The sequence below is a fragment of the Phoenix dactylifera genome, chromosome 1 (genome assembly GCF_051530095.1).
Source record: "Phoenix dactylifera cultivar Ajwa chromosome 1, Ajwa_hap1_PhDact_Kaust_v1.1, whole genome shotgun sequence".
In the NCBI taxonomy this organism is placed as follows: domain Eukaryota; kingdom Viridiplantae; phylum Streptophyta; class Magnoliopsida; order Arecales; family Arecaceae; genus Phoenix; species Phoenix dactylifera.
Window position 1 is genome coordinate 14,650,651 of NC_143190.1, and position 27,793 is coordinate 14,678,443.

Here is a 27,793-nt window from a genome sequence, read left to right on the forward strand (position 1 = left end):
TGTTTATGGACAAACCCTCTTACATCTATGTATCAATGTTGGCTCATCAAGAGTACACCAAAAAAAGTACTTTAAATTGTTGATTAAATTGTTGCTTCATCATCATAGATGGCTTAGAACTAATAGTTAATTTTTTAATGGGATTTTTCCTTCTGATCGAGAGTTATCAGAGTTTGTCAAATTTGTTCCTAACCAATGGAATGCTTGTTTATTTTATATTAGATCAAATGAAATGCTATTGGATCAAATAGTAGAGACATTGTTGAAAAGAGATGACTTAGATAAATTAAAATATTTATTTCATGCAACAAGGGAAAGATTTTTCATTTCTTGGCCGTAAAGTTATGTGGACATGGAAAAGTGATTAAGTCTTAGCTGGATGATAAAGTCATAGAAATACTTGTTTATTTCATATTTTAGACATTAGCTCTACCGAATGGTATGCCACTATTGAAATATGGAAGAATTGAAACCTTAGAGTGCAATTTAAGAGATTTTTTGCCAAACATTAGAGTTAGTTGATCAAAGAGTTGCCGAATCAACAATGTGGACCTGACAAAATTTTTGATAAGGACATAATGGGCAACACGAAGTATTTTACAAAATAAGTAGCAAATGTTGAGAGCTAGGGTTGACCTATAATTCAATCCCAAGATTTGCGCCGTCGAAGACAACAAATTTATGGACGCCAACTGCGACAAAATCTAGAAGAATTGAGTGACGAGAAATGGTCTCCCAGCCTGCTATCCAAGAGGAATCTCTTTTGTTCTATTCACACAAAACTACAAATAGAGTCGGAAATATCAATACATAGTGAAAGGGAAGCATGCGGCGATAGCGTTCTGTTAGTCCATTCCTTACAAAGACCAAGTAGGAAGCCCCTCCCCCTAAACATCATTACAATTATATTAAACTATTCCCAAGTATGAATATCGTAAAATAACGAAGCTAAGAGGCAATTAAAAAATGCCCCCACATAATGAAGAGGGGGCCATGTTCTAACAAACGACGTGTGCACGATAGATTTGTGACAACTGTTGCAAGTTGCAAAACATGCATAAGAGATAAGCCCCTTAGAGCGTCACGGTGTGCATGGGACGTGTTGGATTGGGGCGGAGATATATCCAAAATTGAGCCATTTAAATCAGTTTTCTATTTAACCACCTACAAAAACTACTTAAAACTAATCTGAAAAATTCGGTTCAATTTATCAAATTGTTGTTCAATAGACGAGGCTAGATAAGCTCGACTAAGTTTCAACATAAAAATTCTATTGTATTTATAAAAGAAAATATAAGGAAAAAAATAAAAAATTGAAAAACATACACACATGCACATACATATGAGTCAGGTTGGGTCGGGTTAGAATCGATTTTCTGAAAACTTAAACTAAAATCGAATTAAATTTTTTTAGTTAAACTTTTCTTAAATCGACAACAAACTGAATTAAAAAAAATAATATAAACCAAATCAAAAAGACCGGTTTAGGTCGGGTTCACGGTTCGGCTAGTTTTTTGCGCACACCTAGCCATGAGCAACATCTGTTATAATATCTGGGTCATGTTTCGATTTTTCTCGTTTCTATTTCTGAAAGGTTAGTTATTGAAGTTGTCACCGAATCATTGAAAGCTTCTTTGATTATTTGTGAATTTTATACTGAGTAAAGGCTTCTCTAAATTTGGTTTGAAAAATTTAATTATCAGCAATAATTTCATATTTTATTATTGAGATAATTACTATTCGTAAAATATATAGCCTTGTCTATAATTCAATGTTCTTCGTTCTATTTGTTTCTTTTCTTTCTATTTTATAATCCAAAAGATTAAAGATTATCAAGTTACCTCTTTCTTGAAAATATCAACTGTTACCCCAAAAGGTTATGCATGCATGCATGCATCCACACACACACATATATGTGTGTGTTTGTATGTAAGTATGTATGTGTTTATATATTTATGTATATATGTATGTATGCATATATCTTGCACATATTATAGGTGGTACCCTCAATTTTTAGCGATCATATTTATGTCGTATATACTAATATGAACCATGCTCTAGCTCATCATAAAACAAAAAATAAAATTTTCTAACCTTTTTTTATTTTTCTCTTCTTTCAATAGGAATGAGTGCCATTAAATATTATATAAAATTATTTTTATTAAATATATGAAAAGAAACCTCCCATGATTTGATCGTAAAGCTCCTTTTGTTTAGCACTAACTATTCTTATCAATAAAAATAGCACTATTTTTTTTAAAAAATAAATCGATATTATTCTTTCAAATTACAATTTACAGTATTAATGAAAAAAATAAAAAATAATTATAATTTATAACTTTATTTAAAATTGTTCATTGTTATTTAAACTTTTCAATATGCTGACCGTACCTAGCGGCAGCTCACGGCTCTTGGTGCAATGGCTTTTATTATGGTATCTTCTTGGAAGGAAGAATGAAGATACCCATGGACAAAAAATCTGCGTCCCTTTCTTCCTTCTTCTACCATTAACGCAGACCCGTGCCTTCTTGCCGGCTGGGTGCATCCATTCGTCGGGTAGCGTGGAGGAGCTCTTCACGTCGCCAAGTGGCAATTAGTCGTGCCTCCATGACCTGGCTCGTAGAAGAGGCTGACCAGGCAAAACATTAGGAGAAGGAAGACCAGGCCCTACTCAACCATACAAAGCCTTGGATAGCTTTGTCTCTTCTCCAAATTGTCCTTGTGCTCCCTCGGACTGACAGGCATGCCCTTCCAAGGCAATTTCTTTATCTGGTTAAATCAATAGTTCCATTGAGATACTTTTTGAGCAACTTCTTTGCCGAGGTCAAGAGCCATTATAGTATTTTTCTTTTGATTGGAAGCTTATGTAATAACAAAGAAAAGAGAGGGAAAAAGATCTTGTTTGATTTTTATTATAGATCGCAAATTTGGTTGGATATCAAGTGGTTGTAGTCTTTGAAGTTAGCCATGGAGTGTAGATTTTGATAGGCTCTTTTTGCCTGCTCCTGGTCTAGATATTGACCTAGTTTTTATTTATTTCATAACATCAACTTTTATAACAACTATAATACAAGTTATGGTGGAGGTTGTATATGGTTGCTATGGCTGCCATGGCTTGAGTTTGAGTAGCTCAAAATAATCATAGCTATAGTTAAATAAAACTTCATTCGGCTACAACTAATCATCAATTACTAGCAAGCATAAAGGCTTAATTTGATATAATTCTGGGGCATCGATTTTTAATATTTGATTTTAGCTCAACTACTACTCATTTTTATTTCAAGTAACAAAAAAACAAAGCATATATGAAAAAGTGATTTGACAAATTGGAGAGAGGGAGAAACCTATCATTGAAAAAGAGTTAGATCACCATAAAGCTTATGCATGCTGCCTTTATAAAAAAAGGTCAAGTAAACAATTATACAAACCATTCTCATGTGGACCACCAAAAGCATTATTAACGAGGCAACAAAGTACCAAAAATATAATGTTCATTGCTTGTCTTTGTTCTTGCAAAAATGGTTTGTATAGCTTGTGATGCTACTAATTAGACCTTAAGCTTTCCTATTTATAAGATTTTTTGAAAAGAAAATTGCTTGGTTGGGTCAAAGGCCAAAAAAACTAAACTAGGGCAATTTGGTCATACTGTGGACATGTTTCGTCACAATATTCCTTACAAACATTGAAAGAAACTCCTCCAAATGACTAAATGCATCATATCCTCATTGGAAACCCAGTCATCCTAGAGCTCCATAACTTCCAAATTGCTACCAGACAAGGAGGCCAGGACAAGCTCTCCACTATCCCTTCCCTTAATATACTCCCTCCTTCCCTCTCCTTCCTTTAAGTCAAATCCTTCCCCACAAGCAAACTCTACCACCAACCACTCCACCCATGGAACTCCAATTCCAGCAACACCAAGTCCCAATCTCCAAGCCCACCAAGTTCAGAGGGAGGACCAAGAGCAGCAGCACCAAATTTGTTGGTGTGAGGCAAAGGCCCTCAGGTAGATGGGTAGCAGAGATCAAGGATACCACACAGAAGATTAGGATGTGGCTTGGGACCTTCGAGACCGCCGAGGAGGCAGCCCGAGCCTACGATGAGGCCGCCTGCCTCCTCCGAGGGTCCAACACCCGCACCAACTTCATCACCCATGTCTCCACCAACTCCCCGCTAGCCTCGAGGATTCGCAACCTCCTCAGTCACAAGAAGCTCGGCAAAAATGGATCTCAACCTCATCATCCCGCCAGCAATCCTCAAAGCTATTGCACCTCCACTCCTGCCGCCAGTCCTAGTATCAGCACTAGTTCGAGCACAACCACAACTGAAGGCAGTGGTGGTACTGGTGCTGCTGCTCTTGGTCATGATAAGAAACATGACATGCAGAAAACTGATGAAGTCTACAGGCCATGCTTCAGCAATGGTGTAGAAGAACTCGATTTGGGCTCTTCACCATCAGATAATTCATGGTTATTTGAATCTGGATTCGACCGTTTGCTCGATGGATTCGAATTGCCTGATGCAAGCTCGGAGCTCTCAGAGTTCGATAGGATGAAGGTGGAAAGGCAGATATCGGCATCACTCTATGCGATGAATGGACTTCCGGAGTACTTCGAGACGGTGCATGATCCCTCTGATTCTTTATGGGACCTTCCCTCTATATGTCACTTGTCCTGCAGCACTTGATGTAGTTTGGTCACCTACCTTCTCCTTCTTTCTCCATCTTTTTCTTTTTTTTTTCTTCTATGAGAACGCTTATTGTGGTTTGCTTGTATGGAGATATCTTGGTGAGCAGGAGGTGTCATGCAGCTTAGAATTGAATGCCAGGATTCATTTCCAGATTCATTTTGGTGTCGAACTTCTGTTGTGCACGGATCTTCTTTTTCCTTTCATCTCATACATTTAGTGAGAAATTTAGGTGTTAATGCGAGCCAGCACATTAGTTCTTCTTTTTATTTCCTCATTCATTTATTCAGATTGTTGCGGTTGATGTCAGGTTGAGGGCTGATGAATGTCACTTTAGAACTTAGTGTTGGACGCGGTTGGGTGGTATAAATATAACCACCCACTAAATATAGTTATACCTAAGGTAGTTTTTTTGATAGAAGAAAACTTACAAATAAAGGCCCTAGCCTAGCCTAGTTTAAAGATGTGATATCCATCAGTTTTATGGTTTTTTACAAAGACATAGGTTAGAAGACTCTTTTTTTCTTCAAGAACTCTTGCAGATAGATTCTAATCAAATACTTGAACAATTATGACTGAAAGTACATATCACCAATATTATCGTTGCATAATATTATTTTGGTTGAGATAGCTTCTTTCACTTAGATCATACTTGTGAAGCTGACATAGAAATGGAATATGGATTGGTGCTAATTGGTTTTTCAGATGATTGAGATCAAATTAATTCGGACTAAAGGTAATTGACTGTTAACTTTTTGGCGCAGCCGGACTAGGATTTTGTTCAATAATATCCAGTTCAGTTTATAAGCTGAATGAATTAGCTTTTGGTCCTTGTTACATTGGTGTCGACCCACGTGTGAGCTTCTGCTGGAAGATGGGTCCCAAAGAACATCTATATGATGTGGTAGTTGAGGCATGCCACAGAAAGAGACCTGGATGGTCTGTTCTAAATTGTCTTAAGACGTAGTTGTTGATAAAAATGCCAAAGCACTCAAAATCCTACTCACGCTCGACAAGGGGACTACAGAGCTACATAATTCTGATTGCTACCCAAAGATGATGTGTTTTATGTCAACCCAAGGATCCTCTCAAGACATGATCAAACCAAGAATGCCTTTGTCCATTGTTTTAGATAAAAGCTTAATAATGGAGGATTGATCTAAATTGCTTCAACATGCTAATGTAAACAGCGAGTAGTACACAAATTTCTAGGTTTTTCTTTTCCCCATTCATCAAAGCAAAAGCTCTTGAGGATCAAGTAGTCAAATTGTCCTCAACTTCAAGTAGAGATAAGCATACCGCCGGTTGTAGCTGGATATTTGAAGCAGTCCTCATTTACATCTTGGAAACATTTTTTTTTTTTTTTTTGGTAAATTGAAACAATTTTCATTGAAGCAAGAATACATGTCCTTTTCAACTTTGCAAAATTCTGGGAAAAAAAAATCTCTGTATTACATGCAAATTAGACATCCTTTTACAGCTCTCGCCGTAATTCCAGAGCCAATCGAAATACAACCATTCTGATAAATAAAAAAGCCCTAACTCTACTCAAGCTCCAGTTAAAAAATATTTGGTAGAAAATAATACGAAAATGTTCCGTGATAAACTATTGCTCAACAACCAAAAAAAAAAAAAAAAGAAACCTGTCATACACCAAATTAATCTGATAAGAGCCCTCCTTTAAATATGTGGCATGTAAGCCTCTCCCAAAATGCGGGTCCTCCTTTTTGCTCTCTTTATATGGGTGCAGGACAAGGAAAACAGGAAACAATGTTCCATTGCCCTTTAACTAAAGCCTCTGTTCTTGGATTGGCACCAAGACACAAAACGATGCAATGCTCGCCTACCATGTGGCATCCAATATTATGTGTTGGATCCCCCTGATCTTTCACTTAACTGCTAAATGTTGGTTGGAGCCTTCAAATTTCTCATAAAAGATAAACATAGAAGTCTTCAATAGCCATCTGCTGATGTATGTCCTTCCACTTCAAACCTTAGGGTCTCCAAACTTGATTCTAGAAGCCTGTGAGCTACAAAAATACCTCCATGCACTCTCTTGAGCTCATTTTTATAATAAGTGGTCGCCTATCACTGTGGTCTTCAACTGCTATCAATTCTTTTTCTTTCTTTTTTTTTTGGGTAGAAAGAGGAGCAGCAGCTTGATCATAAATAATAGTGCATTACAGAGTCTGTAAAGATGAACTTATAGTGATGCCTGAACTGCTATTACTCCAGGGACGTCAGTAGGTTAGCTCCAGGACGAGCATATCCAATGAGTTTCCAGCCAGAAGTCATAAGCTTAGACCGAAACATCATAGGCCTGACTGAGGCACAGGTTCCAGACGTCGACATCGTCATTGCACTCTAATCTGTCTTTGAAGTCTTTCTCAGGGCCAATAGACATATTTGTTAACATGATAACAAAGAGAGATTGATCATTCGTACAATCATCATGCATGACTTGCCAATAAATAAACTATGACGTAATATGTATGATAAATTTTAAGTGAAGGTACAACCGTCCAAGCTAGTAGTCTTTGGCTGTTGTACCAAATGACGATGCTCCTATTTCAAACAGAAAAAAATTTATTATAATCTTCACTTTGTGAACAGGGTAGGAGGTCCCATCTTTGAACATTAAGTGGTTCTTCACCATGCGATTGACATGGATAAAATTCTTCTATCTTGTTGTGGCACTCTTAGCATGCTATGGCTTAGGATCTGGTACACAATTTGTCCCATTTATGGTCATGATAATTTGATAATCAATTTTAGCTATTATCACAATTTTTTTCTCCAAGATATCTTTTAGTAATTACCCAAAGATTTGCTATATCTATATCCTTTAGCAATTTTTTACCATAACAATTCAGGACCTCACCAAAAAAAAACCTAGACTAAGATCCTCATCTATTCAAATCCAATCATAAGCACCACAACCAGTATGTAGTCAACCTTAATAGACCCATTATGCCTAGTTCACGTGGCTATGAATGGATCCGCTCTGATATCATTCATAATAATCTATCGGTCACAACTCAGAACCTTATCCAAAAAAATATCACCCGAAGGTGTTTCTTGGTACCAGCATGGGTCCTCGTATTCACCTTTCAGAACTCCATTGGAAAACTTGAACAATGGAGAATAGTCCGCTAATTCTCAAAATTGCGTTTGAAGCTTCAACTCTTTGCAGCCATTTGTGTTCTCTAAAATGAGCAACTTTTGGCTTATTCCTAAGCATGGTCATGATAATTAGATAATTAATTTTAGCTACACAGGATCATCTCCAATATATCTCTTTTATAATAACCTAGAGATATTGCTAATCTGTATTCTCTGACCTAAAAAGATTTCTAAAATATTATTTATTAAGAATTTATATTTCACCTTTCAGAACTCCAATAGGAAGTTTGAACAGTGGAGAATGGACGGTTAGTTCTAAAAATTCCACTTTGACCAAGGGGTCATCCACTCTGTTGGACTTCTCTAGCCTTCGAGACTCATTGCAGCCATTATTTTACCCAGGATTAGCAACTTCTGACCATAGAATAAAATCATGCAATGATATTTCAAGAACCAGACTGCATTGGCTATGGGACCAAATCCACCAGGATTTCCAGTTATCTTGCTTCTAAGTAGAAATTAACCAAAGACCTGCTTGAACTAAGAGCTGTTTTCTCACTGTTTTTTATAAACCATATATCAGTTATAGACCCGATATCCCATGGTTTGCGACCCTCCAATCCTCGATCAAAATCAAGCTGTCAAACAATAAATACTTGAACTAAGACTTATTTACCATCTAGTCCTCGATCAAAATCAAGGTGTCAAACTATTATTGCTTGCACTAAGAGTGGTTTTCTCAATGTTTTTCTTAACCATATATCGGATTTGGACCTATTAATCCTCTGGTTCGCAACCTTCCAGTCCTATATTAGAGTCCGAGGGTCAAAGTGTAATTGGCCTCTTGACCTCATCAGCCTACAATCGATGTGGAACTAACCACATGCCTACCACAGATCTTCACATGGTCTCCCATTTAAACACCAACATTAGGCTAAGAATCCAAATCGAGTCAAATCTAATCACAATCATCACAATTCGATCCATGATCAACATAAAAAAATCCCATGCTCCATTAACTCTTGATAACATATGGACCGGATTGATATCATTTATAATAACCTAGAACCTTATCTCAAAAAACTAACAAAGTGCCAATTAAATTCTTTGATCCTATACAAGTATTCAAAATCTCCTCAATATATAACTAATGTTGAATTAAACACATACATGCACGAATTCCCAGACAAACAAACTATAGAATATCCGATACCACAGATAAATCTGAAATAACTGAGCAATATTAATAGCCATGGGTAATTTCAACAATAACAAGAGAAAGCAATACAATAGTAAAACACCACATTACACCATATGATGGTGCATAGCAAGAGTATAACGCACAAACAGCAAATGTGTGTGTGAGAGAGAGAGACCACAACTAACACTCACTAATTAATGATTTCAGCAACTCAGTAATCTTCTCCCTCGTCCAAATCATCATCTGCACCCTCTGCTCCAACTTCCTCATAGTCCTTCTCAAGGGCAGCCAAATCCTCTCGGGCTTCAGAAAATTCCCCTTCTTCCATCCCTTCTCCAACGTACCAGTGAACAAATGCACGCTTTGCATACATGAGGTCGAATTTGTGATCAATCCGTGAAAACACTTCAGCCACAGCAGTGTTATTGCTGATCATGCAAACAGCCCGCTGCACCCTGGCCAAATCACCTCCTGGGACCACTGTTGGTGGCTGATAGTTGATTCCACACTTGAAACCAGTTGGGCACCTCGACAGCAGAAAAATGCAGTCAATTCCCTATTATAAGTAGTTCAATCTTGCAACACAAATCAACAAGAGGATGGGGATTGTGATAGCGGAACTCACCAGTCGACAAACTGGACTGTTCTCTTGGTTTTAATAGTTGCTACAGCAGCATTGACATCCTTGGGAACGACGTCTCCACGATACATTAAACAACAAGCCATGTACTTTCCATGCCTTGGGTCACATTTTGCCATCATGCTTGAAGGTTCAAAAACTGCATTTGTGATCTCAGGCACCGAAAGCTGCTCATGGTATGCTTTCTCAGCAGAGATAACAGGGGCATACGAGGAGAGCATGAAATGGATTCGGGGATAGGGTACGAGATTGGTCTGGAACTCGGTAACATCAACATTAATAGCTCCATCAAACCTCAGAGAAGTTGTCAATGAGGATATGATCTGTGATATCAACCGGTTCAAGTTGGTGTAAGTTGGCCTCTCAATGTCTAGGGACCTTCGGCAGATATCATAAATGGCTTCATTGTCCAAAAGAACTGCAACATCTGTGTGTTCAAGCAAGGAATGAGTGGAAAGGACACTGTTATATGGCTCGACAACTGCTGTAGAAACCTGCAGTAAAAAAGAACTCCAGTAAGATGAGTCCACTCTACAAAAACAGGCAAAAAGATAATAATAGCAACAACAACCAAGTCAATGAAACAGTATCTACTGCCACCACTGTCCTACCCACCAAACTTGCATGTCCTCATGCATGAATGCACAGTGATGGAGGGTCCCCAGATGTCCAGAGGCATAGATTTTAAAGTAAAACAATAAATATAGTAAGTTTCTTGGTCTGCCACTGGCATAACCAAAGCGGATCCAAAGAACCCAGAATTTGGAGGATTTTAGTTTGGCAGCATGTTTTTCCATATGATACCAAAGCTCGGACAGATAGACTCTGAAAAGCTATAGAAACAGTACTAGCTAATGAAATAGTTCTAAATTATTTGTTGTACCCCTTAATCTACAATATGTTCTAACTGAAAATCTTACTTCTCTGGAGAGTTTATTAAAGAAAAAAATATTGCATATGTCAGTTTTGGCAATATGCATTGATCATTAAATTTTAAGTAGTATGTTTCTAGAAAGAAAAATTACATATGTCAATTAATGGTACACATCTTGTCATGCCAAGAAACTGTTTCCTAATTTGCTCATACTTCAACTACTCATGATAAGTCACTAACTAACATGTCAGTTAACAAGTTCTCCTCAAACTAGTCTTTCACTGCCACGGACTCTTGGGACTATGGAATTATAGAGTAAAGTCTCAAAGGATGAATAACAAATCAGCAATGAAAAAGAACATCATGATGAACAGCACAGGCTCCTTGATCACATCATAAAGAAGCTCATATAACAAGCTCACACAACAGTTCAAACATTTGATGAGAAATGAAAAGTTAGAGCTCTTCTGACCTGCGGGGAAGGATAGATAGTGAAGCCAAGCTTTGACTTCTTCCCATAATCCACAGACAAACGTTCCAACAGCAAGGAACCCAAACCAGACCCAGTGCCACCACCAACAGCATTGAAAACCAGAAAACCTTGCAAGCCCGTGCAGTTGTCTGCCAACTTCCTCACACGGTCGAGGCAGAGATCTACGATTTCCTTCCCCACTGCAGCTCAAAAACACAAACCAATTAAAGCCAGAATTAAGGACATAAACAACATTCTTCTAACAGCAAGAGAAAGACTATCAAGAACATATAGCAAGGTATTCTACCTGTGTAGTGCCCTCGAGCAAAGTTATTGGCAGCATCCTCCTTTCCAGAAATGAGCTGCTCTGGATGGAAGAGTTGGCGATAAGACCCGGTTCTAACTTCATCAATCACGGTGGGCTCCAGATCCAAAAATATGGCCCTGGGCACATGCTTGCCGGCACCAGTCTCACTGAAGAAGGTGTTGAACGCATCGTGGGCAACACCTACCGAAGTATCGCTGCAGTAAATATCAGAGATCAGGGAATCAGCCAAACCACGCAGCTCACAGAAAGAAAACAGAAGAAGATTCTAAGACGCTCTGCTAAGTTTTGAAATAATTAAGAACTACGAATACACAAGACACGGAAAGAATCTTCGATTCGTTTACCAAAAGCACAACTTAAAACCCTTCCACTCTGCGCATAATCACTTTTTTTCAATATAAATGATGGCGAAATGTTCGTACCTATGCTCTGCTTCTTATTAATCTAAAAACACCCTCCTTTGGACAATAAATCATAATAATCTTTAAATACCCATCCATAACCAAATTCCCATTAGCCTCGATAGGGTAAATCAATAATAACCGATAAAAATAGGCAGAAAGGCATCTCATTCAAATCAGAAAATGAAAAAGATTGTCCATATGACAATGCGGATGAATTAACCGCAAAGCAAGGGAAAATATAATTTCTAAGTTACCTTCAAGCACCTTAATGATCCCTCGTTATCCAAATCCTAAATAAAACATAAAAAAAGAAAAGAAAAGGCCTGAAATTGATGGTAAAAGATAAAGAAAAATTAACAAAAAAGCAAGTTTTTGGCTTCCAAACCATCCGAAATTGGGAATCGCCCCTTCTCAACTCTTCAATAGATCAAACAGAGTAGATCGAGATTAAAGCAAATTCAACACAACCAAATCACCATGGCGAAGATTATTTAAATTAGACGAAATTTCGACGAACCTGGGCATGGTACCATCAGGATGGATGCCATGCTCGAGACAGTAGAGCTCCCAGCAAGAATTCCCCACCTGAATCCCTGCCTGCCCTATATGGATGCTTATAATCTCCCTCATCTCTCTCTCCTCCTTCTCTCGCGATCTCGCGAACCCTAACCCTAGATTCCTATCTCTCTCTCTCTCTCTCTAGATCCCTTTCCCCTTGCTCCTCTCTCTCCTTTGCCACGCGATTGAGATGAAAGGAGAAGAAGATAAAAGGAAAGCGGGGACAGACGTAAATTTTGTTTCGCTTGCAGGATTTTTAAAGAAGGAAACGGCGAAGGTTAAGAACCCAGCCGACTTTACCAACCCGATTCCATAATTGCTTTGGAGTCCGCAACTGGGCCCATTTTTTATTGCCGAGTTCGGACATCTGTCCTTGTCCACTGGGCCGGCCCACCGTCTAGGGTTAAAAGCCCAAACTACCCTTGATATGTAATATCGTTTTGACTACAATTGGAATCATTATTCTTTTATGTGAGGGTATTATGGGAAACTAATAAGATTTCTTTTTCTTTTTTTGCGCTGCCCCTCTGGCGGGGGAATGGATCAGAACATGTGAACAGGGTTGATTGCTGAGCTGTCGCCAGCCTGCGTTCTCCGAATCCACCCCGAGCTTTACGGAGAATTATGAGAATGCCACTCCCGTGGTGATATCGGCTGTGTATCTGATCAGAGCCGTAGGATCGATTCGATGGACCTCCAGGCTGCGGAAAATATACATGGGAGTTTGGGACATATCATATCAGGGAATGGTGTAAGATTGGAAGTCCGAGCTGGATGGTTGGTAAGGGGTCTATCATGATGGATCGATCTGGACCGTTTGTTAGGATTTCATATCAGTGCGACGACATCTGGGTTGGGACCCACCGCCGTTTGATGTGAGACCCGCAAAGAGTGATAAAGCCGTTAGTGACAAGATGATCCCCGACTCACCCACCTAATTATGGTGGAAGGTGGCCCGTCAACCCTCAATGGCCCGCCGATTGAGCACGTCCTTCCGTTATTACTTCTTAAATCAAAAAAAAAAAATGTTAGATTTTGTTTTCTTCTGACCTTGAAAATTTAAGTATAAAGTTTTAGATGGTTAAATTGTATGCTGATAAATCTGGTTTCCGGCTTCTTTTTGGTCATTGGAGGGGAAAATATAGATACTTTTTAGATCGTCCGTGATGCATGCATATGATTAGAACTAATTTATATATATATATATATATATATATATATATATATATATATGTATGTATGTATGTATGTATATGTGAGTGTGAGAAGAGAGGAAGAGAGATATCTACTACTTATAAATAGTTCATGATGGGGGGCGAAATGAATCGTCCAGCCCACAACAAAAGGCCGCCCAATTTTGGCCCAATAAATGTCAATGCCGACCGTTTAAATCCTCAGTCCGGCTCAAAATCATCCCGGCCTCAGACTCCAACAAAAGCTCTATCGACCTTCAATATTTGCCTACTCGCCATGACCGAACTTGAGACAATTGCTCCAGTAGTATGCCCCGACCCTTGAGCTCGGGGCGCTCCACCGAGAGCACACCTCGGAATTTGAAGAGCCGAGCTATCCTCGGCACCTGTCTAGTCGACCTCGCCAAACACATAATATGATCTCTCAATGGGTTCGAACTCGCCAATAGCCGCACCTATGTGTGCGCCCACGCTCTCCTACATGGTCGTACATTGCAACGCCACCGTGCCACGCTTCAATAGCTGGCCCTCGACAGTTAAAGAACAACACCATGACTAGTCCGAGCATACCATGCTACGACTGTCAACACCTTGCCGTTCTCAAGAATAGACAGCGCCACACGCCACCGGTAGCCTTAGTTGTGCGCCATTCGACTCAGAGCCACCCTCCTCTCATGATGAGGACGGACAATGCCTCTGCCACCTGGGCCTCTCTATCGAGACTATAAATAGTCCGGTCAAGTAACTTCTAAGGGACTTTTGGCTGGATCTAATTTATTCCACTCTAACTTGATCGTCGGAGGGCCCTCACCGGAAACACCGATGAGGCTTTGTGCAAGTCCGTCGTCGCCGCCGTGTAGGAGGTAGCTCCCGTCTTCATCCTCCAAACGATCGACAGCTCCCTCAACTCCTCCGGCGTGGTCATCCTCGGGCCAGATTTGAACCACAACAGTTCACATTTCAAAAATTATTTGATTTAGAGATCCCTAGCCTATGTATCAAATAGTTAAAATATATATCTTTTGTACCATTTGAACTGTTTGATTTTTTGATATTTGATGGATATACTAAGATTTCCAAATCATATGTTTTTAATGTGTAAGCAAGTTAGAGTATATCTAATGGTTTGGATTATTGATGTAGAATCTTTACCGTCCAATCAAGATTTGACCAAATTTGAATAGTGATCTATTTGAGAGTAGCTATCCATATATATAGTACATAAAAGAAAACTAGGACCAATGTAAGGTTTCGAAGATCTTTCAGATAGTTATTCTCCTAGCAAAAATTCAGATTTATTTCAATAACCCTACCAACGATCCAATCCATCATTTTATTCCTTTCTCTATAAATAGGCAATGCTTCAAAATCTAGAGAAGGTTGTCGCAATATATCCTATGGGACATGAAGTATAATATGGAGTCTCTTCTATTTCTATAAAAGTTAGTCCAAACTATCACTATAGCTAGGTCCCTCTCAAGCCTAATCTGTGAGTATTGAAGCTAGGGAAATAGGCCTAGGTAGGCCTGAACCCACCAGCCCCCCAACCCCACCCCGCCCCCGGCCAGCCTAACTTGAGGACAAACCTTCGGCCTCGCTCGAGTTTGTTCAAGTTGCACCTAGACCTAAAAATTGGGCATAAGTTTCAGACTAGGCTCGAGTAGATGCTTTGCCCAACTTGGCCCTAGCTTGAAGTTCAAGCTCGGCTTTTGGCTGGAAGATCCTTCTAGCCAAAAATTTAATTTCGAGCCAATCTAGATCGAGCTCAACCTTTCAGCCCAAATAGGCTTCGAGCTGGGTCCAGGCATAAGCTCATGCCGGAGTTTGTAAAGAAATTTCAGGCCTAAGTACGGTCCAAAGCCTAAAAAAATTATCCGACAAGGCTCAAGCACGCAAGTGGACCTACAGTATTCCAACCCTAGTCGAAACTCTAAAATAGTAGCCTTTAGACCCTGCCCAAAACTTCTTAATTCTTCCAGCCGCATGATACAAGGATGGTAAACAAAACCAGCAACTAAGAGGACTTTGTCCATATGATCTCCGATCACATACCAAGGCCTAGTTTTATCTTAAATCTCCATCGATCTAAATGTACCATCAAAACATCATATTGCCTGGGAGAAACAAAGCAAGAAGAGAAGGTGAGGGTTGGAGAACATCAGTTCTCCACGGGTCCACGTTGATTTTATGATGAAGGAGAAAGCTTATAAACGTATATTAATAAAGAAGAATATATATTTTATGTCATTAGAAATTACTGGTTTATCATTCCATGGGTTTTGCTTGTCTTTTTGTGAAGTCTTCAAATACATCGAGATTTTGAAAGTAGGCACGAAGGAAATAACCATTTCCACATTTGGCTTTGATGTTGGATTATTTCCTTAACACGTCAAAGTGGTTTAAACTAATCCTTGAATCTAGGTTTCAAACTTGCAAAATTCGATTAGTTAGAACAGTCATGCCCACAAGCTAGAATTTTGAATGAAGAGAAAGAGTCCAAATTAGCTTAAGTTGTCTTGTGTTTGCAGCAAGACATTTATATTAGAAGTACATAAGTTGCAACCATTAGTACAATGGATGTAATTAACTGGTTAGGCGTGCTCCATTGCACACCCTATCCCTCACAGGCATTACACAATTCTCCCTTATAAGGGGTACATGTACTAGCAAAGCTACGCATACAAGTCTTGCAAAAATAGCACCAATTCTATACTTGAAAGAGCATCAACTGCATTTTCCAAAAAAATTTTAAAAATTATTGTAAGATCGCACTCACTTTCGAAGTGATTTTTGAAAGCTGACTTAGAACTAATTGTCGACACATATGCTATAGTATTATAATAATGACAATCTCTAGTAATCATGATGGTGTCAATGTATATTTTATGCACTTACTGTAATACTTCTAAGATATATCTCAATTATATATAGTAATATTATTAGTTTAGATGTAAAAAGTGATTCTTTGTATTTAAAAATTGGAACGTTTGTGTTGTATAACATTAATCTTTTAGCCAACTTATAATAGGGCTTAAATTAACAGCACCAGTAGGAAATTTCTAACTCAAGCATGCATTTGAAGTATCCAAAGTAACTTTACCCTGGAAAGTTGGGGGTTTCTTTGTGCACATAAAGCCTCAAGATGAGGTTATCTGCACAAAAGAATCTCAATCATATTACTAAGGTAACATGACTTCAGTTAACATAGATCGACTCATGAAATTAGAAGGGAAGTGGATTTGCTGTTGACCAGTGATAGTAGCAGTCCCTAACAATCAGAAATGTCCAACAAGTTTCGAGTCGTATACTGTCTTTGTTGCATGAATCATGCAGCATGCAATGTAATGAAGGCAGTGATGCATCAATGGCCTAGAGAAACTAATTATTCTCAGTAACGTTGTAATGAGGTGCCAAAATAATGATATCTTGTAACATTTGTAACGCCAGAGTATCGGTGCAAGAGGTAGTAACCATTATATCGCGTTCATGCCTAACGGATTGTTGAGGCCAAAGTAGCACCTCATTGGCAGGAAATAATGGAAATATGACACCCCTTAGATGGGCATTGTACTCTCTGGTTTGTTGCATTGTAGCAGCCATCATCATCCTCATGATCTTCCTTCACTTATCTCTCTTACAACTTGCATGAAATGGAAATAGCCTTTCCACCTAATCTTGTACCTTCTTAGCTTTTTTTTTTTTTTGGTAAAAAAATAGGAGGGGAGAGGGAGAGGGAGGGGCAGAGCCCCACTCGCGTAGCAGCCTCCGCTGGGCTCCCCTTTCACCAGGGAATATTCAATATGGGTCGTAAGTTTCCGTATGCCCTCTCCAACCCGTGGAAAATCCTACTGGGCCATCCACGTGTGAGTACATCACCCCAGCGCCACCTCAGTACTGATGGAAGGAAAATATATCCACAAAGAGCCATCCGGATGTGGGGCATGCGGTCCCCCGATTTAATTGACGCCCGCGCGTTTCGAATCCGAACAACTTGGATGGAATTCAAGCTTCCTTGCCACCAGGCTACCACCTTGGTGGCAAGGTTCTTAGCTTTGTCTCATTGCTACCCTTGAAGCTTCCATGCCAACGCAAGCACTCCATGTGTGCAATAACACCCCTCATGCTCTCATGAGGGGAGTTGCGTGAAGATCCAATCTTTTCTAACTTGAAATGGAAGTAATCCTTTATTCGCACTAGAAAGCGAACTTGATGGTCTGGCGACATGAAGGACAATCGAGGATAATTTCGGTTCACATTGTCTGTGGCAGGGAATCTTCTCACATGATCATGGAGTGAGCTGCTTTGCCCAAAAGAGAGCTCATCATCTCTTATAGTTGCATGTTTATGGGCTCGTACGTCCCTTCTGGAGATTGTCGGTCAGCTGTATTTTGCTTAGATTATGCAGGGAATCAGTGGCGGCACAGAGTGTAATTCGCCTTGATATTCTGGAGTTAGCTGGCTGTCATATGCCTCCGAATAGTGTTTAATAAAATATTTAGGGCATGATTCGGCTGAAAATTTTATAGAATTCGTAGGTTAGATCGATACAACCAGTAAAATTATAAGATTATAGACTGGGTGTGATCTATATTCATAAATTCCAGAAGCATCTTTGGAGTGGGCCAGCCTAAATCCTGTATGAAAGGAAAAAAAAAAATCTCATCCCAATCATCCAAACAAGCTCTTAGATAAGATCACAAATTCTTCCCTGAAAATCCCATGCAGGTAGGATGTTGCAATCACCTTGTGCATTGTATCCATCTCATGTCCATTTTGCCTGCTGTGTTGATAGATACAGTCCATATGTAACATGTTTGCATTTATAATTATATGGCATTCATAATACATTATAGCTATCTATAATGCCAAAAATGATGTTGCTTGGCATCTTAGCATTCTCTACTTTCATATTTCAATTTGAACTCTCTCTTCTAGAAGATAATCAAACTTGGGACATATCATTCTAAAAGGTTGTCACTAAGACTATATTCAAATCCAAATAGAAGTGCTGCTCTTGTTGTTATAGTCTCTATGTCTAGAATCGGCATCTTCAACAAAGGAAGCAGAAGCGGAAGCATCTATGGAAGGTCTTTTAGTACTAGAAGATATTGGAACCTCAAATGCTCAGTTAGAGGGTGATGCAAATACTATATGCAAGTTTCTACTCGCAGATGGATCTCATCCGTCTTGGCGCATTCATCGCATAATCTTAGACTGGCTTCCTCAATAAATCTTGGTATATTAGTATAAACTACCTTGTATGTTTGCCAAAACTACCTTATGGAATTACCAAATAATTCTTGAATGTATAAAATTTATCTATAGAGAAACTTGGAATAATATCTGATACGTTCCTAACTAGATATACTTAGGAAAGGAGAATCCATAAAACTGACTCTAAATAGTTGAAAAAAATACTTGATAATTATATTTACATCGAATCTATTTATACTAATGAGTTGATGAATGTAACTTGTTTTGATAGTTGAATGAAATCAAGCCCTGAGTGACCTTTTATCCAATAATAGAAACTCCATTGGATGGGCTTGTTATTAGAATTCACATTTTGATTTTGAATTATCCTTTCTTGCTTGCTTGATAATCTAAAACAAAGCACTGTTAAAGTTCATATTACAAAGATTCTTTGCCTGTTATGCTCTTATATATTCTTGTGTATTTTGAGACTTTCAGAAAAATGAAAAGAAAGATAACTATTCTTATGGTGGATGGAAGACTTTTACTGCTTGACTGTAACTTTCATCATTTTTATATTTTCAAATGGACAAAACCATAATCATATTTGCGTGAGTCTCGTGTATTTGTTGCTTTGCTTGCTTTGAAGGAAATCAAGAAAGAGATCAATGTCAATCTTAGTGTAGCTAGGTAGAGCCTCCACACTCAGATGATAACCTTAACAATGAGAGAAACCAAACATGAAAGGGTACTGCCGAGGTCATGGGGGTTCTACGCTGCGGAATTCCATGGTCTGTTGGGAGGTATCATTGTTACATGGGGGCAGGGTTGTTTCAAATTAGATGTTTTCAATGTGTGCAAACAAAAGGTGATTATAGTGATTTTGGAGGAGAAACGAGGCCCGTGGGTCCTTACAGCTGTGTATGCTAGTACTAACTATAGAGAAATGAGGAGTTTGTGGGAAGTGGTATCTCAGTTGATTAGTCAGGTTACCCTATATTGGTGGCAGAAAATTTTAATTGTATTATCGACCCTCAGGAGAAGTTGGAGAGGAAGGCTTTCTCTTACAAAAGGGAGATTAAGGAGTTCAAGGGCTTCATCAGGTCGAATTAGAGGTGATCAAAACCCGGGCCGGGCCGGACTCGGGCCGGGCTCTACAGCAAAAATTATGCCCGATAGCTATGCCCAGACCCGGCCCGGCCCGACTATCGGGCTTAAATTTTTGTCCAGGCCCGACCCAACCTTATAAATCTGGTCCCAGGCCCGACCCGACAGGCCCGATTTTTTTTTTTTTTTTTTGGAATCTAGAAATGGGCCAAAATGGCCCAACAGCTTAATGGGCTCTCTAAAACTGGATGTATTTTTCTACCTTTATTTTATTTCTCCAATTATTAATTGGTTAATGTTAAGCATATAACTAGCCTATTTCAAATAGATAGTGTTGGTGGTGGTTTCAAACTTTGGAATTTGGATATATCTACAAACATTAAAAAAGAAAAAATTTGCATCTTCAAGCCAATAGAAAGAAAATAAAATGTATGAAACATTATTGTCCAGCTGAAAATTACAACCCAACAATAAAAACTACAAACTTAAACAATTACATATTTAGACAAAATACAAATTACATTGTCCCATTAACATTATAACAAATATCCATCTTTGTGCATTCAAAAGTAAATGTAATCATAATTCTTGAAGCCACTTCCATAATAAAAAACTGTAGAAGAACATCCTTGCATCTTCTAACTCTCAAAACCTACAAATACAAAATTGAAACATTAGCAATTGGGATGGTAGTATTTATCATAATAAAAATAAAGCCCCATCCAACCGGCAAAAAAAAAAAACAAAAAAGGGAGATCAGGAGCCCATCTCAGCCTGATAGCCGCTCCCTGAGATTCTCAGGTCAGGGGAGAAGAAACCGAGAGGAGAAGATTAAAAGAATCTCCACCCTCAAGAAGTCCATCTCCAAACCCCCGATCTTTCTTCCTGATGGCCCAGCTGGAACCGGAGCAATGTGAGGGAAGGAAAACCAAGACCAAAACCAAAAAAGAGAAGGGATGAAAGATCACTCCCTTCCTCAGAGTTCAGACGTGTGTATCAACTATCAAGCCAACCAAATCGCTCCTCCCTCTTTCTCTCCAGTCTCCACCGGTCCACCCAAAACAAAATCCATTCGGGATCGAGCTCGAAGAGGAGGAGGAGGAGGAGAAAAATCTTACCGGTGACTGTGAGTCGGTGACCGGAGCCGCGGAGGTTGCCGTCCGGGGGAGAAGGACGCGAAGAGCCGCCGGTCGGTCGTTGAAGAGGCGACGATACCGAGAGGAGGCGGCGGCTACAGGGAAACCGGCTACAGGGAGCGGCTATCAGGCTCTCAGCGAGGGAAGGGGGGGTCTCTCAGCAAGGGAAAGGGAGGGGGGGTTTGGGGGGGGGGCGGCGGCTCTCAGCGAGGGAGGGGGAGGGGGGGGGGGGTTGGGGGGGGGCGGCGGCTCTCAGCGAGGGAAGGGGGAGGGGGGGTTTGGGGCTTTAGTTTTAGGGTTTCTTAAATTTTTTTAATATATTATATTTTATATCAGTGTTTTATAGCCGGGCCGGGCCGAACCGGGCCACTTTTAAAAGTGTCCAGGCCCGGCCCGATTTTTTTGGTCGGGCCATTTTTCCTGCCCAGGCCCGACCAATGGGCCCTTTTTCAATGCCCAAGCCCGAAAAATTTCGGGCCGGGCTGGGCGGGCTGGGCGGGCCAGAAGGCCCGTGATCACCTCTAGGTCGAATGGTTTGATAGACTTAGGCTTCTCGGGCCTAAGGTTTACATGATGCAATAATCAGCAGGGGCAAGCCCATGTTTGGAAGAGATTAGATAGAGCATGTGCTACAGCTGGATGGGTCCAATGCTTTCCGGATCATCACGTTAGCCATTTGCTGAGAATCGCTTCGGATCACAGCCCTCTACTGGTTTGTACTGATTCACTTGTTCCTCTTCACTCTCCATTTAGATTTGAGAAATTTTAGCTATGTTATCCAAGGTCTTGGGAGATGGTGAGGGAGGTATAGAAGGTTCCTGTCAGGGGTGATGCTATGTACCGGGTGACACGTAGGCTGGAGCTGACGAGGAGATGACTAAGAAGGTGGTACCGTGAGGAGGTGGGAAATATATTCAGGAGGATTGAGGAGGCTAAGGAGACCATTGCTAGGCTACAGTCCTAGGAGGCCGTGAGGGAAGGTTTATCGGATGAGGAGATGGTGAAGCTCAAATCGCTATTAATGCTGCATGACTTTCTTCTTAGATAGCAGGAGATCTTTTGGAGACAGAAGTCAAGGGTACAGTGGATATTGGAGGGCGACCGAAACACCAGTTTCTTCCATCAGGCGGCAGTGATCAGGAGAAACCGGAACATGATCAAAGCCATTAGGAGTGAGGATGGGCAGCTGTCGGAGGACCCCGATACGATTTGGAGGATATTGGAGGGTTTTTCAGGGCTAGGTGGATCAAGCAGATAGGGAGTGGATGTCCGACAGATATACCAGTGCCATCAGGTGGGGTGTCGGAGGAGGATAATGCAGTATTGATTAGGCCAGTTGTTGCCCAGTAGATACAACCCAAGAGGGGGGGTGAATTGGGTCTTATAAAACTTTTAAGCTACTTCTAACACTTTTCAATTAATTATGCTAAGTTGTATAGTTGCACAGTGGAATTTAAACTTAGCAATAGGTTGATTTATCGAATGAGACTTGATTAAGTAAATTTAATATGCTTGCAACTAAAGGATGCGCGGATAAGAGTTAAGCATGCAATTTATCTAGGTAAGTAAGTGAGCAAGATAGACAATGACAAAAAGCATCACAAACACAACAAACATATAGTGGTTCGGTGCACCCCAGCACCTACATCCACTCCCCAAGACCTCTTGGGAATTTCACTATAATCCTACAGATTACAGCCGGTTGTTTTACAAGCTCACAACCCAACTTGTTGTTTTACGAGGTCACAACGAACTCGGTCGGTTTTCCCAGGCTCACCGACTAGAACCACCCGATTGTTTTCACGGGCTCACAATCCAACCCAGTTAGTTTTCCCAAAGGCTCACCAACCACAACCTTACAACGATTGTTTTCCGGGTTCACAATCAACCCAGTTGGTTTTCCCAAAGGCTCACCAACCACAACCTTACAACGTTGGTTTTTTCCTTTGGCTCACCAACAAACCTTACCCCCTTGATTCAATCCCTTGATTGAATCAAGTTACAAGATATTTAGAGCAAGAGTTTAAATCAAGTACAAGCTTCTCAAATAAGCGAATATAGCAAATATAAACAAGTAAAGTAAAGGGAAGAAGCCCTCAAACAAATTTGTAGATGGAGGAACTCGGCTTCTTCTTTACTTGACCCTCTTCTGATTTTGCCCAAAGTAGAAGATCAACGAGGCAGCACACGGATGGAGAGGAAGCTTTGGGATTCACTTGGATGCTCTTCTTCTCTCTATTTTACTTTGAATGGCCCTTTTGTGCTTATGGGAGATTTTCCATGTAATCTCTTTGGAATCTTTTTCCTAAATGTTCTCTCCCACTTCCATACCGTCTTTCCTAGCTCTCCTCTTGATTTTATAGCTTTACATGTCGTGGAACCAGAAATCTAGCCGTTAGAGAGAAAAATAGAGCCGTTGTGCACAGTCTGCAACTCCTGACAAAGTTCCCGTTGGGATCGGAGTCGACTCGCGCGATCTGGAGTCGACTCGGCTGTAGCAGGAGTCGACTCATGCTTTTCTGGAGTCGGCTCGGCAACTGTTCTAGATTTGAATTAAAGTGGTCTTCTCGACTGGGAGTCGACTCGACTTAACCCGGAGTCGACTCGCCAAAATCTGGAGCTGACCTCGCACTTTTGGAGTCGGCTCATCCCAAGGAATCCATGGATGCATTTTTCAACTTTGCTTACTCGAGTCGACTCGGAAATTCTGGGAGTCGACTCGGTGCTCAGAGTCCGAACTCCCGAGCTTCTGTCTTTTGGCTCGTGCTGTCTCGGAGTCGACTCGAACTGTCTCGGAGTCGACTCGGCCCTCAGTATCCAAAAAATAGTCTTCTGTCTTTTGGGGTCGCGCTGCCTTGGAGTCGACTCGAACTGTCTTGGAGTCGACTCGCCTCTCAGAGACGAAAATGCCGTCTTCTGTCTTTGGGGTTGCGCTGCCTCGGAGTCGACTCGGATTTTGCGGGAGTCGACTCGGCTCTCAGTGTCTGAAATTGGCTCTCTGACTTTTTGCTTGTGTTCCTCTGAGAGTCGACTCTCACTTTCTTTGGAGTCGACTTGCCAACCATCGGAGTCGACTCGCGTTCCACTGGAGTCGACTCGAATCTCAGACCCGAAAACTGCTCTCTGACTTTTCTGCCTTGTATTTCTCTGGGAGTCGACTCTTGCTTCCTTAGGAGTCGACTCGGCAAGCATCGGAGTCGACTCGCGCTCTTCAGGAGTCGACTCGTTGACAGGTTCTGAATCTTTCTGTCCGGCTGTCTGTTGCTCCTTGGAGTCGACTCGGAATTGTAGGAGTCGACTCGAGTGCCTTTCCTTTGAATTTTTTCTTAAAACTTGCTCTTCTAAATTGAAGCCTTTGAACTTGAATCTTGGGCCAATGAGGTGTGGCTTTCTTCTAACTTTTCTTGAGAGCTTTGGAGGCCTTCTTGAATTCTTCCAACTTGCTATGTTCCTTGCAAAATAAATAATCTTTCTTCTTGCAACACAAACATTAGTATTTATACTTCAAGGTTTTGTGATCATCAAAATCAATCTTTAAATCAATCTTTGGGTCATCAGTCTCCCCCTTTTTTATGATGGCAAAACTTGGAGTATATGCAATATAAAATATATTGTGTTCTAGAAGTAATACATAGCTAAGTTGCATGAAGTAGAAAACATATATATTTAAAAACATACTTCATGATAATACTTTAGATTTAATCAGCTTAACACAATCAACATATTTCAATTTAAGCTGAGTTGGTGTTCAATGCAAAACACAAAGCATTATGAGCATATACTTAGATATTTCTCCCCCTTTTTGACAACATCAAAAAGATAGTGAAACATTAAGCACAAAGATAAGAATACTCAAATATTTCTTTTTCTTATTGTACTCTGATTTGCATGTCAAATTATTGCAAGGATATGAATCATAAAACTCAATGCAATAATATTAGAATCAGATTAATGAGCATAGATCAGAGCCAATTAAGATAATTTCAGAGCAGAACACATCGAATGTGATTTCAAGAAGTTTTCTAGTTTGATACCACAGATAGTTTTCTAATCAAGTATAGGTGGAATCTTCCTTAGGTTAATACAAGAAGTACCACAAATGATATTCAAGAAAACACATGAGTGGAAATCTAACCTCTCTTTAATAAGTATGAAAGCTTGTTCATTTAAGACCTTTTGCCCAATCTATTAAGTATTTTATCAACATGAGAGCAATTTAATTGATTTTCAGAATAAAAGATCAAAACTTATATATTTGAAAGACATATCATCATGTTGGATCATTAATTCTTAATGACTTCAAGGTTCTTTTATGATAATAAGAGCATTGGGGCACAAATACCAAAATATGAATTCATGCAATTTATGATTCATCTCAGAGCTCTTTTAAAGACTTTCTTTTGTTCTTTTAGAAAATAAGCACAATTTGATACATAAAAAATATGAATTGGCACACAATTTAAGTTCTAAAGAGCAAGCCAATTTGGACTCATTAGTGAATTTCAAAATAGATTTTCTAAGAGATACTCAAAAAAAAAAAAAAATTCAACATGTTATTCTCCCCTTTTTCATTAAGTTAGAGGCTCTTAAGATCAACTATTTGAATTGCAATTTGGTTCATGATTTATGCATAAGATATATTAACCAAATAACAAGCCTCAAGGTGTATCATAAAGATTTTCAGATTAAATTTCAGATGATACATATTGGAGAGCATTAGGATCACTTTTCATTTAGTATGCTTTCTCTCTCCTTTAGTTATAGATTTATGCGATTAAGTTCCATAAGATCTCTCCTTCTAAGATTTTCTTTCTCCCCCTCAATTGATCATTCCATTTAAGTGTTTAGAATTTGAAGATAATGTTCAGTAAAATTGTCAATCTCAAAAAAAAAATATATTTTCTACAAGTTTCAGCTTATTTTCATAAGACTCAAAGTTTGAGATAAGACAACCTTTATAGAACTCATCTCAAGGTATAAACTTATTATATAGTTAAAGCAAGTCTTGCAATATAAGGAGGTTCATCAAAATCAATCCACAAAATTCAAGGTATGCATTAAAGTAACTATAGGATAAGATACTGAATATCTAAAGCTCTCCCTCAAAAGATGCATTCTTCTTTAATCATTCTTTTCTTTTGTTGAATTTCAGATTTTAATGATAAACGTGAATAAAACTGAAACTTTATGATATCAAGAATGTAGAGTGATCTAGAATTATTCAAAATTTATAGCAATCACTCTTTTTAATCTTTCAAGAACAAGTTATGCTTCCTCTTAATCTTTGAGAAAATGTACTGAAATATTAATCAGAAAATGATTCATTTGAAGCTCAAATTCTTTTAAAAGCATTTACATTTTCTTTCTTTTAAGAATCATTTGAGTGAGCTGAAATGTTTCTAGACTTAAGATCATTCACTCTCTTAATAATATATATATATATATATATATATATATATATTGATAGAAGTCTTTAATAATGTAGGAGAGAAAAACATATAGATGATCATTGAAGTATATATATTTATAGAACTCAATTTCTTAATTATAGTTTTTCAGCAATGTATACATGAAGCACAATAAATCTTTTTAATATCAAAATAAAATCATATATTTAAAAATATTTGTTTGCAATTAAGATCATTGAAAGACACATCATTTAGACCAATATTGGTACACTCTAAAGATAAGTAATGATATGTTTCGGATGCGTATCGGAGCAATCAACCAAGGCATCAAGATTTTAAGTAAATTAATTCTGTTTTTCTTACATTAAGATTTTATTTAGCAATCATATTGAGTTTAAGCTTTTATATAAAATCAGATTCAAAAGATTTTCAATAGAGACTTTCAAAGTCATAATTTGAGATATGTATCTTCCACATTGTAGCTCATCTTAAATCATTATGATTGAAGGCACATATTTCAATAACATTAGAGCACTTTCAGAATCTTTGTATTTAATGTTGAGTTTCGATACAAAATGGAGGATATTTTAACAAGTATTAGGATATTATGTATCCAAGTTAGGCAAGTAGAAAGATAGATCAAGATCAATTCATTTTGCCTAAATAGAAATATCCTTCTCTTCTTCTTTTTGTAAATCTATTTAACTTTCAAAGTTAATCGTGAATGATAAAACTGAAATTTCTTTTTAATATTACTTAAAAAAAAACTTTATGTAGTATTTTAAACATTCAAGCATTGGAACACAAGTTAGTTTGAGGCAAGGGTGAAGCAAAGACTTGTGAGCAAAGTTAAGACATATTCCAAGTTAAGACCTATTTCAATCAACTTATCCAAGCATGGGGCATTACAAAATATTGAGAACTCATAATTCAAAACATCATGCCACATGCAAAATATATTATGTGTTAAGTCATGCATAAAAATACTAAGAACAAGCATGTTAAGGATCAAAATCAATTCTTTTTAAATAAACTCCCCCTATTTAAATATAATCTTGCATTGATTTCATCCTTAAAGTGTGTTTTCAAGTGATAAAAAAAAATGACTTGATTCTTCTTATATACTATCATTTATTTTGTCTTTCATTTTTTTTTAGTTTCTTATGCTCTATACTCTATTTGCTCCCTATCCGGTGGAGTTGGAAGGGGCACGAGGTACTACCACTAGCCTCCCTCTTGTGCCGTCCCTAATATACCCTACACCGAATAGTTGGGTCAAATAGTGCCGGGTACTACCACTAGCCTCCCCATTGGCACCATCCCTATGATGAGCAATATAGAAAATTTATAAAGTTCACTTCAAACTCTCCCTGTTTAAGTGTAATTAATTACGAATTTTATCCCTTCCAAATGTGCCGAATATATTATGCTTGTTTTTCTTTTCCTTAAGATTGAAGTATTTGCCTTTGC

The 27,793-nt window shown here is 38.9% G+C and overlaps 2 protein-coding genes across 2 annotated transcripts; one reads left to right on the forward strand and one right to left on the reverse strand.

Moving 5' to 3' along the window:
- The first annotated feature begins 3,763 nt into the window (after positions 1-3,763).
- On the forward strand, positions 3,764-4,845 carry LOC103723824 (ethylene-responsive transcription factor ERN1). Its single transcript, XM_008814876.5, has one exon. The coding sequence runs from the start codon at positions 3,895-3,897 to the stop codon at positions 4,684-4,686; it is 792 nt and encodes a 263-aa protein (XP_008813098.1). The 5' UTR covers positions 3,764-3,894; the 3' UTR covers positions 4,687-4,845.
- A 4,183-nt stretch (positions 4,846-9,028) lies between these two features.
- On the reverse strand, positions 9,029-12,604 carry LOC103723819 (tubulin alpha-3 chain). The gene is made up of 5 exons (XM_008814867.4): positions 12,246-12,604; positions 11,304-11,518; positions 10,997-11,196; positions 9,636-10,144; positions 9,029-9,537 (listed from the first exon to the last, which is right to left on the reverse strand). The coding sequence occupies exons 1-5, from the start codon at positions 12,356-12,358 to the stop codon at positions 9,222-9,224; spliced, it is 1,353 nt and encodes a 450-aa protein (XP_008813089.1). The 5' UTR covers positions 12,359-12,604; the 3' UTR covers positions 9,029-9,221.
- Positions 12,605-27,793: the final 15,189 nt, after the last annotated feature.